Source organism: Portunus trituberculatus, chromosome 42, assembly GCF_017591435.1.
Source record: "Portunus trituberculatus isolate SZX2019 chromosome 42, ASM1759143v1, whole genome shotgun sequence".
Classification (NCBI taxonomy): Eukaryota; Metazoa; Arthropoda; class Malacostraca; order Decapoda; family Portunidae; genus Portunus; species Portunus trituberculatus.
In genome coordinates, this window is record NC_059296.1 from 29,876,231 (window position 1) to 29,889,761 (window position 13,531).

At 43.1% G+C, this 13,531-nt stretch overlaps 1 protein-coding gene across 1 annotated transcript in view; it reads right to left on the reverse strand.

Moving 5' to 3' along the window:
• Positions 1-1,875: 1,875 nt before the first annotated feature.
• LOC123517404 overlaps positions 1,876-13,531 on the reverse strand; it is a 36,696-nt gene continuing 25,040 nt past the window's right edge. The window contains exon 4 of the mRNA XM_045277416.1: positions 1,876-2,311. Coding sequence (XP_045133351.1) covers positions 2,096-2,311 — 216 coding nt within the window. The 3' untranslated portion in view covers positions 1,876-2,095. The remainder of the gene's footprint in view (positions 2,312-13,531) is intronic.

Genomic DNA, 13,531 nt, shown 5'->3' on the forward strand with positions numbered 1-13,531 from the left:
AAGTAAGGCAGTGTAAACTATGGGATGGAATTAGAACATGATGGAAGAAAAGCATTTATGTGACGTTCAAAGATGCGCGCGCGCACACACACACACACACACACACACACACACACACACACACACACACACACACACAAAACTCTCCTAGACACAAATCTCCGTGCATCTTGTAATGTGCGATCAAAATAAAAAATAAAAATAAAAAATTATCAGTGACGTTCAATTTTTTTCTTGAGAGTGTCACCTGTGTGGACCTCTTTATTTGTTCTTTTTTTTAATCATTAATAAAGAAAATCATATTATCAAAAACACTCGGTCTGTTTGTCTGTTTGTCTGCCTGGCTGCTGCGCTATCTGTATGGCTGTCTATTCGTCAATCAGTCTCCCATTTTTACAGCAATCAAATAAAGAGAATCAATGACATAAAACAAAGCTAACGAAAAAAATCGTAGAAACTACAAGTGGAAATCATGAACAAAACAATGCACTGCTACAAGAGACACTGATAGGCAGCCCCTCAAGTGCCCAGCAGGCGGCCCTTCCCTGCTGACTGTTCAGGGCGGCACCATCCACCACCGTCACATCATATAACAACACTTTAAGCTTGACTTTTTCAGTGCGATATGCAACAACTCATAACACCAGAAACAATGAGTGAAACCTGCAACAAGGGATCAACAGAATAAATTTTACAATATCCAGTCGACATAAAGTATGGAGACGATTGCAGGTTGGGAGGAAATGCTCGAAATAGCAGCCAGAGCACTCGGTAAACACTGATGTCATAAGAAGAAACAAGTAAAAGTGAGTTGAATATGATATAACGCAAAACATATTATCATTATAATGTACGTATGGTGTAAAGAAAATAACTCACTCTATTAGACGTCAAAGCCACATGGCCAACAAATACAAACCCGAAAGTATTACATGTTATGTCTAATTACTAAAACGTATTAACTGATCATGAATATTTGTGTCTTCCCTCTGCACTTTTCCTCTTGTGTATCACCTCCAGTGCATCTTAATGAATATGAACAGTCCCTAAGTTTTCCTGCTCACACCAGAGTTGGGTTGTTTTACCCTGAGTGGCTTGAGCACCAGTGGCTGCCTGGCGGCAATGTAAGGCAACAATAAAACAGACACATGAACACAGCAGGCCTGCCATTCATTTTATTCTTCTTTATTTTTCCTTTATTAACTCTTGAATATTCCAACAAGATTGCAATACATTTTTCTGATTATAACTTATATACAATATATATATATATATATATATATATATATATATATATATATATATATATATATATATATATATATATATATATATATATATATTTACATTGTACACTGCTTATGTCTTGCAACAAGAAAGGAATCAGAAATGCTACTATCTCCATACTCTCTCTCTCTCTCTCTCTCTCTCTCTCTCTCTCTCTCTTCATTACACGACAGTTTTCGTAAGGAGAGGAATGTGATAAAACTATTTTTTGCTACAAATAACCATAATTCAAATATCAGTATGTTGTGTTACCATAATCTTTCAATGAAAAAAACCCTTTACCCAGGAGAAGCTACTGGTTCCCTCTCTTCATTACGCGGCAAGCAATCACACGGACAGGTGTGTGATAAGACAATTTTTTCCTACGTAATAATTAGTATTTGAATGTCATAATCTTGCATTACTATATAATTAATGTCTGAGTACGAAAGGCAATGTAGCAAGGAGAGACTTCTGACTCCAGCCCTGAGCCTCGCCCCGCCCCGCCGCCCACATCTGCGGGGCGACTGACAGCCTGCGACACCAAAAAGGACTGAACCACCTCTGTATTCCGCCCAGGTGAGGGATGGAGGACTGGGGTGAGGAGTGGGGCGTGGAGGGGGCATGCGGGTAGCCACTGAGGCCCGGCCGCAGACCACAGTAGCCACGGCCCGTCGGGAGCCGCCCCTCCCGGAGCAGCCGCGGCACCACGGTAGCGGCGGCGCGGCAGGGAGCGCGACGACGCCCTTTTTAAGCTCAGATAGAAGAACGGTTATATTTTTTAAATCCGCCATGATTAAGTGGTGCAAGGTTCTCCATCACCTCCATGTCAGGGAAATATAAGGTAAGGGAGATATGCGTAGAAATTGGTCTTGTGTAGTGGTGTGTTGTGCGCGGCGCTGTAGGAGGGCACTGACGTCTGGCGTAGTGTTGGTGTGGTGGTTGTGGTAGAGGTGGATGTGGTGTGGTAGCGGTGGTGTGGTGGTGATGAGCGGAGACAGTGGCGGTGGTGCCCTCTTGCGGTCAGAACCCCCGAGGCTTGGACCTAAATTTTGGAGAGGACGTTAATTAGACGAATGTGATGGCTTTATTTGACTACACGGCTGTTAAACTGACGGAGGGGGCTGAGGAAGGCTCCACTTAAAGTCACTTTGAGGACTTTCTTTGCGGGATGTCAGTGGCAGAGAAGGAGAAAATGGGAAGGGGACAGCCTGCCGCGGCCTGCACAATGGCGCCTGCCCTCCGCCTGCTACCCCGCCTAATTTATGACTGCCCGGAACACGTTTTGAATGAGACAACCGAAAACCTCAACAATACTACAAGAATGGGGCGGAATTACACGGTCTATGAAAATATTTTGGCGACTTTTGTGGAGGGTATAATGCAGCCGCGGCGGGAGGCAGGCGGAGAGGGCGACACTCCCCGGCAGAGCTGAGCGGGGAGATGAAGAGGGTTGTTTGACTAAAGATTATAGGCCAGCATTGTGGAGACTTCTCTCTACCGGTAAGTGACTGGAAGTGAGTCCGGCATGTGTTTGACCTCTTGCAAATGTTAAAGTACACTGACAAACTTCTCAGGTATAGAGAAACAAAGACAGCCAAGGAACTAAAGCGCGGATGAACATATATATTGATTGATAGAAGGTAATACAGAAACGGAGTTACATAGAGCGGTTGGACAAACACTTATACCGTAGAATAAAAACAAGATCAGAAACACATACTACACCACATAAACAAAACATAAAATGAGAGAGAAAAAAAATAAAGCAACGCTACAAATAGGAAAAAAAAAATGACAAGAAGGAAACTAAAAACATGAACGGAGTGCAAATAATAATAGAAACACAAACACACAAGACGCAGAAACACTATAAATAAAAATATACACACAAACACAACGGCAAACAAAATACTCGCGTGATACAAAACACACAAACACCTCACTGAATTCCCTTCGAGTCTGCATCCATCTAATGTAACCAACAGACGCGACTCAAGCCTGAAGCCTCACGTGGGCCGCCTGTCTGTTGCCGAGGACTGTGCAGTAAGTCACCAGCCCTCGACCACAAGCAGAGGCAGGGCGGCGCCGAGCCAATAAGATGCTCACTTTATTTTTTAGCTGCTGAATGGAACACGCATTACAGACAGACACTCGTATATGGGAACCGCCCCGATTCGATCAGCGGAAGGGCCACTTGAAGACTTTACATCCCTTTATGTTGTTTATTCTTGCTGCATTGCTAAAGTTACTCCACGATGCATGTGAGAATTAAACCCTCCTTGGAATGCGAACAGAAGGACAAATCGTGCGTATTATTGACACTGTGGTGGGACACAAAGAGAATATTCGTTCCAGGACTGAAAAAAAAGGACAGACGTGGACAATAGGGCTGATTTTACGGGGCCGTCTCTCACAGGTAACATATTGCCAGCTGGTGCTCGACCCGAACCAGTGAAGGGGGGTAAGGAAGGAGAGACGGGAGGAGACAGGGAAGGAGGGAAGCAAGGGGAGATAACACACGAAGGGAGCAATGGAAAGCGGGAAAGATGTAGCAATGTATAGAATGTGATAGAGGGAAATGAGCTGAGAACGGCGAGATACTAGGGACCTGAAGAATACGAGAGGGATGGAGGTAGGCAGAAAATCAGCGGGGTGTTGAGAAAGAAAGGAACAGTACTAGATAAAAAAAAAGAAGAAAAAAACGTGTACCTGTTAGACGCGTATCTGTCTATACCGGCTGAAGCTGAGTAGTCTGGCCTCTAGTCTGGATGAACCTGTCAGGGAGTGCTACTTTTTTATACTGAAAGTGAATCGGCTATGAAAAAACGAACTTGAAACGAGAACAAGGCAACTAACTAAACCAAATCTTGAAAACGGTGTATTTTCTATTTTCTTTTTATTTAGCTTATGTGTCAGGGACTTACTCACTTATTTGTTTATTATCCTATTTATTTTCTTACTTCTCTTTAACTTCAATGGACGAGGATGCTGTTAGTTTGAATACAGAAAGGGAAGAGAGGGGCCGAAATAATAAGAGAAAAATGAATGTGACCTCTGAAGTGAGTCACTCGTTAACTACATAACTATAAATTATTGAAAAGGTAGTACATAAAATAATGATAGATTATATTCATTAACAACATTTTTTGCGAAAAGGTCACACACAGGATTAAAAATCGCACTGAAAGAAGAAGAGAGATAGAGTAGTTAGCAATAAAGGCACGGAAAACCCTTCTCATGAGCCTTTTCTTTTTCATATGTGTGTGTGTGTGTGTGTGTGTGTGTGTGTGTGTGTGTGTGTGTGTGTGTGTGTGTGTGTGTGTGTGTGTGTGTGTGTGTGTGTGTGTGTGTGTGTGTGTGTGTGTGTGTGTGTGTGTGTGTGTGTGTGTGTGTGTGTGTGTGTGTGTGTGTGTGTGTGTGTGTGTGTGTGTGTTGGAAGAGACTAGAGTTGGAATCTAAGTAAAATGAGTAAAACTAAGCAATTAAGTCAGTCGTATTTCCCCAGTGAGGCAGTTTTCATGAGATCTGTGCAGTTTTCAGTCTACATGCATGAACTGACTTGGATAACACTGTATGAAAAACACAAAAGATAAAGAATTTAACTCCAAATAAGTTCATTAACCACCCACTGTAGCAATTTATTTCCTTAAAGACCAGAATAAATTGAAGTGTTTTTTTTTTTTACCTTGAGCAGGAAGTGACTGAAATAAAAACTGAACCTGAGAATAAGTAAGCGACAAAATGAATGCTCAGAAACCATCCGCCCTGATTTCAACGTTAAAATCCACGAGAAATGGAGCCGTTCCCACTTTTTCTTATTCCATGCACGAGATCAATGAAGTTGCGGCAAAAACTGAACTTCAAAACGAAAACTAAGTTACTAAACTGCAACAGAGAGCTTTCCCTTCAAAACGTACGTAGGAATTTTTAAGGAAAAGTTTGGAAGATATAGATGTGTTTCTAGTTATTCAATTGCGCAGGAAATGATTAAACTGAAACCAAAGGAACAAAACAACAAAACTGAGAAATCTTCCTCCTCCCACTACCAAACATAGCAGCTTTTTTGCTGATTTTTTTTACATGAAAGTCCGGTGGAGATGGAGGCGTTTCCAGTTTCCTTATAATGGCTACTGGCTGTGGACTCGGTAGTCTCCAGAACATAAGGTGACAAGTTCCACCGTGTCTCCTGAGCGCGGAAGAGTTAATATGCCATAAAACGAAGACCAACACCAGGCTCCACCCTCTCGTCCCGCCTCGCCCGCCCCTACACGCCCGCCACCTTACAAATCTTCGAAACAATCGGCGCAGGAGCAAATCAAGTTGTCAGCCAGTAAGACCATCACCTCGTCAGCCATTTAATCAATCAGAAAAAAAAAGTGGTCGGTCAGCCAGTCTGTCTGGTCAGTCAACCGCCTTGCCAGTCACTTATTGTTCCATTGCTAGCCGGCCAGTCAACCTGTTGGTCAGTTGATTAGTTAGCCAGACAGAGAAATAGTTAGTTAGTCATGTAGATACAAAGGGAGTCACTCAATCACTCAGCCAGCTAACTAATTGCAATGACAGACAGATGCGGAGATAGAAAAAAATGAAATCAGTCAGTGCAGGGTCAATCAGTCATTCAGCCAGCTTTTCAGTCAGTCAGTTGGCCATCCAGCCAGTTAGAATGCCAACCAGCCAAAAAAACAGCAAGCCAATAAACCAACCAACCAGTCACCCATTTATTTATCTAGCAGGTCAGGCAATCAGTCAGCCATGTATCAATCCATCCATCCATCAATTTATTTATCCAGTCAGCCAGGCAGGCATACAAACAGAGAGCAACCAACCACCCAAACAACCAACCAACCAGCCAGCCAGCCAGCCAGCCCGTCAGCCGTCCACCAGCCGGCCGCCCAGTCTTTTGTCACTCTCAAAGCCCCGCAATTGTGTTTGACAAGATGATGGAGACGATAGGGCAGATGACGTCACCTTTGATAATGTCTTGTCATTCTAGATAATCAGAGTGGGCGGGCGGGGGCGGAGGGGGAAGAAGGGTGGGCGGAGAGGACCCTCGGGACCTACACCCACTTAAGCCGCCCACCACTTGCTTCCCTTGCCCTCCTTCTTCCCGTGTGTGTGTGTGTGTGTGTGTGTGTGTGTGTGTGTGTGTGTGTGTGTGTGTGTGTGTGTGTGTGTGTGTGAACGAATATAAAAGCAGTACTAGTTTATCCGTGATTCAGGAAGCTGAAGCAACAAGCAATAAGGGCAGCACACATCGCCCAACCTCCCACCGCCGCCAGGACACAGTAAGCCTGAAATGACACACCGAATGTACCTGAGCAGATCCTCTTGTGTCATTGGCTCTCGTCGCCTGTCTCCCAATATCTGCTAATCACAGGCCATCTACCTCGCCCGGCTGACAAGGAAAGATACGCCATCAAAACCACAACACAGCACAATACTCGCACTAACCTGCACTGTACTAACTTGTTTCGTCCTCATGGAACAAAGAAACACGAAGCGCATTGCCTGAGTGAGAAAAATCTTGCACTTAGCTCTGTAGATGTACGTGTTACTTTGCCCTGTGTCGGTAACGTGTGAGTTTCAAAAGGTGCCTCATCTACCAGGCCTGCGTGGGTTGAACAAGGCAAGTTTCATGTGTGCGTGGTGGGCGGCAACCAGGCGGTAACCTCATCGGGCCTGTTCCTTCGTCAGCAGCCTCGATGTCTGACCCAAATATGTAGATAACAAAATATTACGTCTCCATATCACTTCGATTTCAGCTTTCCTGCACTGCAATCGAAGCTTTAATTACCTGTACAAGCAACTCATTGCCCGCCTCGGGATAAGGAGTCATAATCACGGGGGCACATCCTATCCTCACTCAAGCTACACGAAGCTACCCAGATGGAGGAGTGGCTAGCACAGGCTCATCTCTCTCTCTCTCTCTCTCTCTCTCTCTCTCTCTCTCTCTCTCTCGCTACCGAATCAGACTCTCGTAAACCCACAAAAATCGACCGTTCACAGAAAAAAAAGGTAATTGTTGGTCTTTCAATAATGGTGCCCCGCAACGCTCAGCACGGTCGAAGGAGTCGAGGATAATTTCACCCCGTAAAGCATAAAGTTGATGTTCGGATGCGCATTGGGATAGCCCGGACGGGGAGGCGTTTATCACGGGGCAATGTTCAGTGTCTGTGAACATCAGAACCCCCGGATAATTGGTGCCTCCTTGTTAAACAGAGCTCCGCCAGTTGCAATCATGTACTTGGTGAAATTTGCTAATAGTCAGGTGTACTACTGAGCTTCCTCTCTCCGCGGCGCTCTTAGGAGGCACGCAATGCTTTTCTTCTATCAGCGCGGAGGCTTTTTTCCAAGGTGAATGAGATGTACATCCATTCCTGCGGTGGATCAGCGGGGAGGATGGAGAGCCGGGGAGTGAGTGGAGTGAGGGCCAGCGCAAGCCAGCACAACTCCCTGTGTTTACGTAGGTCCTCTCCTGCTCGTATAATGTGATACTAGTATCACCAGTGACTGTTTGCACGTGTCGATTTATGCATTCATCTTACTGTAACATGCTTAATGATACACCAGTCTTGAAAAATATATTTTACAATTACCAAGTTAAAAGGGATAATTAAAGTGCTGAGTTTGTATTCAATTTGATAGTCAAGCCAACGATATTTTACTCAGTTACTTAAACGTGTGGCTTTATGCTTTAATCTCACCTTACCTCTCTTGATAACACGCCACGTCTTTGAAAAAGCAAGAACTGTTTACAATTATCTCATTAAAAGGGAGATTCAATGTGGTTAATTTTCAGTTATTGGTAGTCAATCCGCCACCGGGCTACTCAATTACTTAAAAATGTGGGTTTCTGCCTTCACCTAACCTTTACTTGTTTAATGATACACCAGTTTTCATTTTTTTAATCAACCATAGTCTGCAGTTACTTAATTAAAAAGAAAATCGATGAACTTATTCCTACTATTTTAGTAAGTCAGGTTATTGAGACTTAAAGGTGCTGAGCTACACACACGCTGCCTTAAATTCTTTAATAATTAACTAATTTTCACAAATCTAGTACATTTTTCATTTCTGAATTAAATTGGCTTAATTTTCAGTTCGTTCCTCAGCAGGTTATTCAGACGGACAGTAAGTTCTTTAGACTATTAGTCATGTCACCGGTGGTAAGACAGAGCAGCGCTAACGACGATTTTCTCCTTCACTTCACGGGCGAGGAGACGCGGCGTGGGAAGGCTCGATGGCTGCTTAACTGTGAGTCTTTAGTAACTGTATTGTTGGCAGGTGCAGTAATATGGTAGCAGCAGCAACACCAGCAGCAGCAGCAGCAGCAGCAGCAGTAGTAGTAGTAGTAGTAGTAGTAGTAGTAGTAGTAGTAGTAGTAAGTAGCAGTAGCAGTAGCAGTAGCAGTAGCAACAGCAGCACCAGCACCAGCACCAGCAGTACCAGCAAAAGACACATTACTGATACAAGCAGTACTACTACTTCTACTACTACTACTACTACTACTACTACTACTACTACTACCACCACTATTACTACTACTACTACTACTACTACTACTACTGCTACTACTACTACTACTACTACTACTACTACTACTACTACTACTACTTCTACTACTTCTTCCTCCACCACCATTACCTTGGCTCCAGCATCTAACATCCTGAGACCTGTACAGCTGAGGATGGACTGTATATGAAATCAATTTGTCCCGTGACTCTCTTCGCAGTTCAGTAACTCAACTAAGTTCGTAAATATAAGAGATGAAAACGCTGCCAATGCCGCTTTAGTCAGATTGTCACAATAAATTATGTAAAAGAAAAAGATTACTTAGCTGAAAGGTAATTGGATGAGCTGTGTAAATGGTTTCCTTATCGCACTGTCATCTATGTTGTCTGATTCCAATGGTGCTGAAACAAGGAAACAGAAAATATATGTCCCAAGTGGTTCTGATCATGTGGAATCATATGTCGATATTTGTATTTATGTTCATCATTATTTTCATTCATCAGTTTTTTTTTCTAATGTTGCTTTCGAATTTTGTCCTCAACACCATTTATCATTATGTTGCTGTTCATGTTCCTCCTGTTCTTGTTCTTCCTTATTGTCCTTAATTATTATTGTTATTTTCCTACCTACAGTTTTATCACTTGCTTACAGTCATCATTACCCTTGCCTGCATCTGCAGCACCTCGACACACTCAAGGGCCCTTGTGATAACCAGGCACTGTCATCCACATCACTTCCACCACCACCGCCACTACCACCACCCAGGTGTTGCGTCCCTGCGGCCCGTAACGTGGCCACTCTGGTTGGACTCCCTCAACCGGTCTGATCAGCGGTGGACGTCTTCATTAAGGCCGCGGTGACCGAGGCTCTTATCGCGCCCAGGAGGGAGGACGAGAAACAATTCTGAAAACAAGATCAAATCCCCCACGGAATTCGAATCGACGTGATAGTAAAGCTTCGAACACGGGGCTCCTCACGACCCTAATTGAAAGCGCTGCACATTCTGGCCTCTATGGAAGACACCATAGGGACGGATTTTATGTATCGCCAGGCGGTGATAAGAGGTGCTCCCCACAGCGGTGTGCAGGGAAACTATAGACGCTGCCGTGAAGTGGTTTGCAAGTAAGTCCGGAAAGGCTTGCAAGTCGGCCCGGAGTGGTTTGAAGCGGTGATTTCTCCTGACGAAAATACGAGTCAGCGATGAGGCAGATAGGTGGTGACCGAGGAATTCCGCTGATAGAGATGTGCACTCGCTACATTGCAGGTTACAGTCCACTGCTTGCCTCGGCCACTTGTGTTAATAGAGGGACTAGTGGGCCGTCTCACACCTCGGAATGCACATGCATATTGACGTATTTGCATTAGCATATGTAGCCACGTCTACTAAGGATAAATCTACATGAGTGGTAAAGGAAGGAAAAAAAAGTGCCCTGGATCCAATATACCTCCTCAATGTGTTATCACTTTAATCAGTCGTATTCCTTCTTTTACGTTCGCAGTAAAGTCCGCGAGACACAAGTGAGGAGAGGATAACGAGGGAAGCTCTTGCGATAAACTTAATCTACGAGGGTGTTCACATATCTGAGACACACCGACTATTCCGCGCCGCCTCGGGACAGCCATGGAGGGTCTGTGCGCTGCCCTTAAAGCCTCAGAACGTGGAGAAAGTGTCGCGTCTCGTCAAACCTTGCTAAGAATATTTTTTTCTCTTGTAAGATGTGATTTGAAAAGTTATGCTATGTTAAGAGTTAAGATCGCTGTTATGAGTCTGTCGCATCTCGTAATCTCTTCTTGTCGTCCAATTTTGTTTTATTGTGGTGATGTGATATGATAGTTATGTTATATGTTATGAATACTGTATTAGTGTGTGTTCAATCTTTTCAGACTCTCACTAACTGAACTTGTTCCATTATAGTGTTTGATTTCATATGATAATTGTGTTGTGTTTTATCATGTGATGTTATATGCTGTGATCTCTGTGATTTTGTATTATGTGCTAGGACCAAAGTCTTAAGACAATGTCTCATGCCTCGCCACTCGTGCACATCCATGTCCGTTGTTTCTCTGTGTGTGTGTGTGTGTGTGTGTGTGTGTGTGTGTGTGTGTGTGTGTGTGTGTGTGTGTGTGTGTGTGTGTGTGTGTGTAATTCACCACAGTCGTCTGCTGAGCACCTAGCCAGCCTTCCCCATTACGGAGCGAGCTCAGACCTCATAGACCAATTTTCGGGTAGGACTGAAACCACAATACACTCCACACACCGGGAAAGCGAGGCCACAACCCCTCGAGTTACATCCCGTACCTACTTGCTGCTAGGTGAACAGGGGCTACACATTAAGAGGCTTGTCCATTTGCCTCGCCGCGCCCGGGACTCGAACCCGGGCCTTTTCGGTTGTGAGCCGAGCGTGGTAACCACTACACTAGGCGGTGTGTGTGTGTGTGTGTGTGTGTGTGTGTGTGTGTGTGTGTGTGTGTGTGTGTGTGTGTGTGTGTGTGTGTGTGTGTGACAGGGCTACACGTGAAGGAGACACACCCAAATATCTCCACCGGCCGGGAATCGAACCCCGGTCCTCTGGCTGAACCAGCTCTAACCACTGAGCTACCTGTGTGTGTGTGTGTGTGTGTGTGTGTGTGTGTGTGTGTGTGTGTGTGTGTGTGTGTGTGTGTGTGTGTGTGTGTGTGTGTGTGTGTGTGTGTGTGTGTGTGTGTGTGTTATGATTAGTAAGCCGTGTTGCTGTGTTGGGTTCTACTTTGTCGTCTGATTTATAGGTTTGATTTTCCAAGAAGTCTGTAGAATATAAAGAAGGTGTTATCTTTAGCATGTTTTAACCTCTCTTTGTTACCCATTGCCTGAACTCCGCCTACATAAAAAAATGAGCTTTCGTTGTTTCTTCAAACACAGTAAGGGTAGGTTTATAGATACTTTTAGAAACACACTGCTCCAAATTACAACTAAGGGTCAACTGCAATAAGAGGAAATCTTTTGGCATAGTCCATTATTTTATTTTAGCCACAGGAAGATGCTAGTAATAGTGGTGGCAGCAACGACCAAGTGAAAGTTGAAGAGTTAACTAGTACTCATAATATCTTATCCCTTTCTCTGGTCTGGAACTCGCTGCCTGCTCCTGTATTTTCACCTTGCTATGAGTTACCTCTTTCAAGAGGGACACTTCAAGACAATTATTTATAAAAGAAGAAGAAGAAGAAGAAGAAGAAGAAGAAGATGATGATGATGATGATGATGATGATGATGATGATGATAAGATGATGATGATAATGATAATGATGATGATGATGATGATGATGATGATGATGATGATGATGATGATGATGATGATGATGATGATGATGATGAAGAAGAAGAAGAAGAAGAAGAAGAAGAAGAAGAAGAAGAAGAAGAAGAACAAGAACACAACAACAACAACAACAACAACAACAACAACAACAACAACAACAAGGAAAACAACAAAAACTACAGAAACGGCAGTAGCAACAGCAACAACAACAGCATCATTATGGACAACAACAACAACAATAACAACACAAAACAGCAACAAGAGGAAAATGATGCAACAGAACAAGAACATGAATAAGAAAAATATCGAGAACCACAAGTGTGTACAACATATCCTGTGATGTGATAATGATGAGCTAAGGTCATCTCTTAAACTATAGAGCCTTTAACCTCTTCAGTACTGGGAAGCATTTTTACCTTGAGTTTTGGGTATGATTAGACGATTTTATTGACATTAAGTAGGGTCTATGGAGGTCAGAAAATTAATGGCCACAGTCTTTACTATTTGAATCCCCACGTAAGTTTCTGAAGCTATGTAAAATCACCAAATAGTAACCAAAATTAATGAGGAAATGTGTCCTGGTACTGAAGGGGTTAAATGATAAAATTACCACATATTCTTCCTCTGAACTCTATCGTCATCATTACAGCACGTATCAGAATTTCTCTCCTTTCACACAACCACTCCTTGCAATCTATCAACATTCAGCATCAAAATACTCGCTCAACTCTACGGTAATAGCTGGACGTTTTTTGTAAGTGGATAAGAGTGGAGAAATGTATGTACGACAGAGTCACTAGCCAGGCCTGAGGAATGGGGTGCATCAATTCTTAAGGACACGAACGGTAGGATATCACTTACTGAAACGGGTAAACCTCATACCATCAAGACCAAATTTAGTGTTAATGTTTCAAGGCACACTGACTATTAAAGAATTAGTAAAAAAAAGATATATTAATACTTATAAATGGATAAGAATCAACATTTAATAAAGCCCCTCATTCTCTACGACCCCTCCCAAAAAAAAAACCGGGTAGAAGTTACGATAAAGTGCCAGTTTATTTTCTGAAACAGAGTCACTGCCTGAAAAAAAAAAATGGATTTCTCTTTTCATCCTCCATCCTGGTATTTTCGCCTTGATTGTGTTCTTATTAGTGAATTTATACTAAAGAATCTAAGTGACAGATTAGGAGTCAAAATGGAAATAAGACATGCACTCGTTGATACGGAAATGCAGTTAATTTTCTAACATAGGAAAGAAGCTTTTCAAATTCTCGAGAAGAATAAAAATATGAAAAGGTTTGCCTAATTTAGCTCGATGTCACAGAATTCCTTCCTTCTATACAACCCAAACTATACCTACAAGAAAGACGAGGTCATTATTTTGTAACAAACGACCAAAAGAAAAAAAAAAAGAAATTGCGGATTAGAAAAAGTCTCAATCCGGCTGTCAATTT